Source organism: Egretta garzetta, unplaced genomic scaffold (genome assembly GCF_000687185.1).
Source record: "Egretta garzetta isolate BGI_Z169 unplaced genomic scaffold, ASM68718v1 scaffold270, whole genome shotgun sequence".
NCBI classification, from domain to species: Eukaryota; Metazoa; Chordata; class Aves; order Pelecaniformes; family Ardeidae; genus Egretta; species Egretta garzetta.
Genome location: NW_009258274.1, coordinates 936,767 through 942,740, shown reverse-complemented (window position 1 = coordinate 942,740; position 5,974 = coordinate 936,767). Strand labels below are relative to the sequence as shown.

General features: G+C 59.7%; 2 protein-coding genes across 2 annotated transcripts in view; one reads left to right on the top strand and one right to left on the bottom strand.

The window, feature by feature from the left end:
- CCDC69 (coiled-coil domain containing 69) overlaps positions 1 to 1,745 on the bottom strand; it is a 14,261-nt gene extending 12,516 nt beyond the window's left edge. Inside the window, exon 1 of the mRNA XM_035891012.1 lies at positions 1,728 to 1,745. Coding sequence (XP_035746905.1) covers positions 1,728 to 1,745 — 18 coding nt within the window. The remainder of the gene's footprint in view (positions 1 to 1,727) is intronic.
- Positions 1,746 to 1,808: 63 nt separating this feature from the next.
- Positions 1,809 to 5,529, top strand: GM2A (GM2 ganglioside activator). The gene is made up of 4 exons (XM_035891002.1): positions 1,809 to 1,829; positions 2,646 to 2,798; positions 3,673 to 3,855; positions 3,977 to 5,529. The coding sequence occupies exons 1-4, from the start codon at positions 1,809 to 1,811 to the stop codon at positions 4,130 to 4,132; spliced, it is 513 nt and encodes a 170-aa protein (XP_035746895.1). The 3' UTR covers positions 4,133 to 5,529.
- Positions 5,530 to 5,974: the final 445 nt, after the last annotated feature.

Genomic DNA, 5,974 nt, shown 5'->3' with positions numbered 1-5,974 from the left:
TGCTGGCAGGTAGGAAAGCTTTCGCCGTGCTGCTGGGTTTCGCAAGAGATCGAAAGCATTTTCTGTCCCAGGAGGACGAGTGCGAGGACCGATTCTGGGTGCGTGTCTGCGGCTGGGCTGGGGGGGCTGCGTGGGGTCCCGTAGACCTGACTGCCTTGGGGGAGCGGGGCTGCAGGTTCCACTTCAGCCTCCGAGCAGGAGGGGATTTCGGTTTTGACAAACTCTCCTGGACCAAAAAGCCCAGCGGCCTCTCTTCATTCGGCTGAGCTTTCCCTGCAGCCTCCCAGCACCTCGGCTTTCGTTCCTCCTGTTCGCTGGCATTTTCCAGCTCACCAGCTCAGGCTGCTGCCTCCTCGTTCCCACGCAGCGCTGGGCCGGGCTCATCAACATGCACTGGGTAAGATACAGCTGATTAAGGTGCATGACTCTCACGCGGTGTGGAGGCGAATCTCTATTTTTTTTCCAGGAAAGCTGATGTGGCCTCAGGGAAGGGGGAGCCGGTTAGGAAGGCTGGAGGGGGCTCTGCAGGGCAGCAAGAGGGTCTGCAGCACAGCACTATGCAGCCGCACACTGATGTTTAGCTCCCATGGAGCCTCTTTGCCTGCAGACCCGTGGGCGAGGGGCTCCCAGCTCTTGCTAAACGTCAGGACGCAGCCTGCCCCTTGCCCTGGCTTGCTCTGAGCCCCGCGTCCTGCCCTGAGCCCCGGGCAGCTCCCGGCTGGCGAGCGGGACGGCGAGACGAGCTGCTCGCCTGCGTGGGCAGCGCGCTGGGGCTGCCGGCTGGCACCAGGTAATACAGCCTCCACCGGTTCTGCGGCTGCTGAGCAGGCAGGGAGAGCCCCGCGCCTGTGGCGCAGGGACACGGGCTGCCCCGGCCAAACCTGCTCGTGGTGCACAGCCCGGGCATCCTCCTGCCTTCCCACTGGGAAAAGACCTGCAATTAGGCTGGAGCCTGCTCAGGGAGGGAGCTGGGGCTGGGCTCTCGCCTCTGGCTTGCGGTGGGCTCAGGGGTGGCTGGTGCAGGCACGTGCTGCCATCCCCCTGCCTTTGAATTCGGGTTGTGGGAGCAAAGGGCTTGGTGCGGTTGCCAGCCCATGGCTTTGCTGGCAGCAGCCAGGACTTGGAAGAAACAGGGGAGATCTCCCAGCATGGCTTCTGGCCCAGCTGGGACACGAGCGATGTCTCCCTGTCCGGGTGATGTCCCCTGTGTGTGTATTTTCATTATCCCATGGGACGATGCTGCTTCCCTGGCTCATTCGGACTGAACCAGCTCAGCATCAGGCTCCTGGGGTGTATCAGGCAGGGAATGAGCCCAGCTCATCTGCCCCCCAAGCACGAGTGGAGATGGAAATGTTAAGCCATGTTTAAAATGCAATGCGCTGTTGTGGTTTAACCCCGGCCAGCATGCTTAGGGACATGGTTTACTGGTGATGGCAGTGTTAGGTTAACGGTTGGACTTGATCTTAAAGGTCTTTTCCAACCTAAACGATTCTATGATTCTAAGCACCACACAGCTGCCCGCTCACTCCCCCCCGGTGGAATGGGGAAGAGGATCAGAAAAGTAAAAGTGAGAAAACTTGTGGGTTGAGATAAAGACAGTTTAATAGGTAAAGCAAAAGCTGTGCACGCAAGTAAAGCAAAATAAGGAATTCATTCAGTACTCCCCTCAGCAGGCAGGGGTTCAGCCATCCCCAGGAAAGCAGGGCTCCATCACGTGTAATGGTTACTTGGAAGACAAATTTCATCGCTCCGAACATCCCCCCCTTCCTCCTTCTTCCCTCAGCTTTATACGCTGAGCGTGATGCCATATGGTGTGGGACATCCCTTGGGTCAGTTGGGGTCAGCTGTCCTGGCTCTGTCCCTTCCCAGCTTCTTGTGCCCCCCAGCCTCCTCGCTGGTGGGGAGGGGTGGGTTGAAGAGCAGAAAAGGCCTTGGCTCCATGTATGCATGGAGGAACGAAAGCATCCCTGTGTTATCAGCACTGTTCCCAGCACAAATCCAAAACATAGCTCCATACTAACTACTGTGAAGAAAATTAACTCTACCCCAGCCAAAACCAGCATGTACAAATGTGATTCCTGCTCCTGTGCGGGACGAGGTGGCTGGGGCTGGTGGATGAGAGCTCACAACAGCCAGGCTGGTCCTGGCCAAGCCGGGAGGCTGCACCGGCCCTGCAGCACACCCAGGGCACCGCATCCCCCTGACCAGCGCGGCCAGCGCAGCCTCCGCTGCCCTGCCCCTGGCCCCGCTTGCTCTCTCGCCTTCGCTCTCAAACACCTTGCTCGGTGCTGTTGGCGCTGGCCTGAGGGATGCTTCTCACCTTGTTCGCATGCAAAGTGTTTGGTGGCTGAGCAGAGGCAAGTTTGGAAATTGCAGCCTGGGGACCCTCTTTGGGTGTAAAGTACATGCAGGGGGGCCAGGCAGAGCGTTTCTGCAATGCCCTCAGGCTCAGAGAGGTGGGAGTGTGAGAAATGCAGAGAGAAATATTTATTTGGCGTTTGAAGTGGGGCTGAATGTCATTTTCTGGCTGTGTTTGTGAGCAGATGTTTTGAGGGGGAGTGGGAGTCCAGCACTGGGGAAACCTCCTGTAAACCCAGGGCAAGACTCGCCTTGGCTCTAACTCCTCCTGTCCCTCGGTGCCACAGGTTGGTGGCTTTGCCTGGGAGAACTGCGGTGACAAGAAGGACCCCGCGGTGCTGCAGAGCCTCTCCGTGACGCCCGACCCCATCAGCATCCCGGGGAGCCTGCGCATCAGCGCGGCTGGCAGCAGCAGCAAGACCTTGGCCTCCCCTCTGAAGGTACGTGCCGGAGATGCCTCTGTGAGATGAGGGAGGGCAGAGCTTCCCAAAACCACCAGTAGCTGGGAAATACTCAGCAGTGGGTATGGGAACGATCAGCCCTTGGGGGAACGAGGGATAGAGCAGTGCAGGGCTGAGCGCACCGGGCTCTGTAAGCCAGAACAGGGCGATGGGCATGGGGAGACCCGCTGTGGGAGCAGACAGCCCAGTGGGAAGCTCTCAACCTTGTCCCAGTTGGAGAAACCACCTGAGCTGTGTCATGTCCTGGGGATGTGATGACTCAGGGAAGGAAATGAAACCCCAAGTGCCCTGGGTGTTCCCAGCGGTCGCTGCAGCACTCGTTTTTCAGCAGTCAGATGTGGCTGCTCCCCCCAGGGGCATGCCACGGCACCGCTGTGGGAGCCCTGAGCTGGCCCAGCTGCCCTGCACCACTTTTTGGGGACTTCTTGGAATGAGACTGAACACGTCTTGCTGTCCAAAGTGCATGGGCTGTCTTCAGCAATGCCACGGTGCCTGTTTGGGGCTGGGGCTGTGGGGAGCGTGCTGGGGGAGCGTGGAGGCAGAGCTGTGGGGTGGGAGCTGTTGGGCAGTTTTGGTACAGGGCACTGAGGAGAGGGAAAGGAGAGCGGGTATGTGGGGTGCTGGGGGGTGTTTTGCTCAAGGGGTCAAGCTGAGGTTGGAGGAAGAGAAACCTGCAGGCAGACAGGAACCGAAAGCAGGATGGGGAGGCAGGAGGGTGTGTGGTGGCCGCATGGACATCCCAAAGAATTGCATGAGCCGAGGGAGATGGCTGGGACGGGGAGGGGGTGGGACAGGCTGGAGGAGCTGTGGGTGCCCATGCTGGCTGTACTGGTGCCAAACACCTTCCCCCCAGGCGGTGCTGCTGGTGGAGAAGGCGCTGGGTGACCTCTGGATCCAGCTGCCCTGCATCGACAATCTGGGCAGCTGCACCTACGATGACGTCTGCACCATCCTTGACAACCTCATCCCACCCGGCACGGCCTGCCCGGAGCCCCTACAGACCTATGGCATCCCCTGCCACTGCCCCTTCAAAGCGGTATGCCTGAAACCCCCGGCCGGTGTGATGCCGGCAGCGCCGCCGGGTACCACTGTGCCCTTCAGCACGGGGCTGGGGGGGTTCGATGGGCATCTTGCCTATGTGTCCCCTCTCTCCGCAGGGCTCCTACTCCCTGCCAGCCAGTGACTTCGTCCTGCCTGACGTGGAGCTGCCTGCCTGGATGACCAACGGCAACTACCGTGTCCGGGTGGCTGTCAGCAATGGTGGGGAGGAGCTCGCCTGCGTCAAGCTGGCTTTCTCCCTGCAGTCCCAGTGAGGAGTTGGGGGGGGGCCCGTCCCTCTTCTCCCCACCACCTTGGTCCCATGTCCCATCATATGTAGTTGCACCCCATGCTGTCCCAACCCATCCCTGCGAGCTGCATCCCTCACACTGCCAGGAGGAGGCAGCCCCCGTTACCCCCGCTTGGTGTCCCCCTCCCCTGCTAAACACAGAGAGGCCCCTCCAGCTGTCCCACCATCCCCAGCCCCATCACCAGGGTGTCCCCTGTCACAGGCAGGGTGGCTGTGGAACTAACCCCAGCCTTTCAGCACAACTGGGGTGTAGTTAGTTTTTACCTAGTTTCTCTTTTTTGTTTTTTTTTTTCCTAATCCCGTCCAGGGAATTTTAGACAAAAACATTCCAGGGAAAAGCAGTATTTCTTGAAGCAGTCCATGGGGGAAGGGATCATTTGGGAGTGCTGGGGCAGGCTGGAGGCACGCAGGATTAGCTGCGGAGGGTGTTCCCCCTTGGCCCCCCACCTCCAGCCGGAGCACAGGGTTGTTTTGCAGAAGTGTCCCCAAAGTGGCTGCAGGAGACCTGTCCCCCCATGGCAGCCTGGGTCTGCCTTTGGTGCATCCCTGTCCCGTGCATGGGACCAGCTCAGTGACATGAGGCACCAGTCCCTCCCTGTGTCCCTACTGTGACAAACATCACAAGCACAACAGGACCGAAACTGTCCAAACCCCCAACTGATGTTCCCACTCACGAAGGACTGGTGCTGTTCCCAGCATCAGGAGAGGTGGCTGGACATGGGCTGTGCTTGCTCCGGGGGGACAGACGGCTGTGACAGGCAGTGGGGGCACAGCCTGGCCAAGGACAAGTCCCACTCATCTCATTTTGCCACTGGGACTGAGCCGAGGCAGGACGTTGCGCTGGGTCCATCCTTCCCATGCACCAGCAGAGGCACCCCCACCATGGAGCAGCATCCCGGAGATGGGCTGGACCAGGAGATGACCATGAGGACCAGCAGCCTGGGTTCTATTTGGGGGCCCTGTAGTCCACCTCCTGGTTGTGGCTGGGGAGCCGAGGCATGGGCAGGCAGCATCCTTCCTGCCTGCTGCTCCGGGCAGGGCACATGCCTGACACCATCCGCCTACGCCAGGTCCCCCTGCAGGGTGCAGGTGACCCACCAGCCCCCCGATCCTTTGCTTACTCGCTGTCCCTGCCTGCTCGCATTATTTAGCCCCTCCATAGAGCTGGTCTTCCTCCAAGCACTTTATACGCCTTAACTACTGCTGGGCTGCCCTGGCGGGAGGTCCTCTGCCACGCAGACAGGCTCCCACCGACTTTCTGTGCCCTCCACCCGCTCCATTTCATCCCACTGCTGGGTCCAACCCGGGTTTGTTTTGCCTGGAGAAGCGCTAACCCTCTCACCCTGCTCCCTGCCCGTGCCAGGGCAGCATCCTCCTTTTGGGCAGGTACTGCAGGTTCTTAATAAATCTTTTTACCAGAAAGCAGTGTAAGTGTAAGTGCCTCTTGGTGCTAGGTGTGACCTGGGGGTGTCACTTTTTTCCCTTGAAATAGCGGGGATGTGGTTTTGAGGTGAGGGAAGCGAAAGTGGTCTTGGGGCTGGGGTGGGGGCAGCAGCGGAGGATGCTGTGGCCAGAAGAGCTGAGTGTGAGCAGCCCCGAGGCCGGCTCCTGTGCAGGGGGCACAGTGGGGATCTGCAGGTGCTGCTTTTGGACACAGGGACAGAGCCCCCTGCCCTTGGGGAGAGGGGGCACAGCCTACACTGGGGGTCTCTGGGGGTGTCGCTTGTCCCAGCCACCATCTCTCTCATAGAATCACAGAATTGTTTAGGTTGGAAAAGACCTTTAAGATCACCAAGCCCAACCATTC

Coding starts and splice junctions, on each gene's coding strand:
- GM2A (XM_035891002.1), top strand. CDS start 1,809: ATGGTGTGGGACATCCCTTGG. Junction 1,830..2,645: donor TGGTGTGGGACATCCCTTGG/GTCAGTTGGGGT, acceptor TCGGTGCCACAG/GTTGGTGGCTTTGCCTGGGA. Junction 3,856..3,976: donor GCCACTGCCCCTTCAAAGCG/GTATGCCTGAAA, acceptor CTCTCTCCGCAG/GGCTCCTACTCCCTGCCAGC.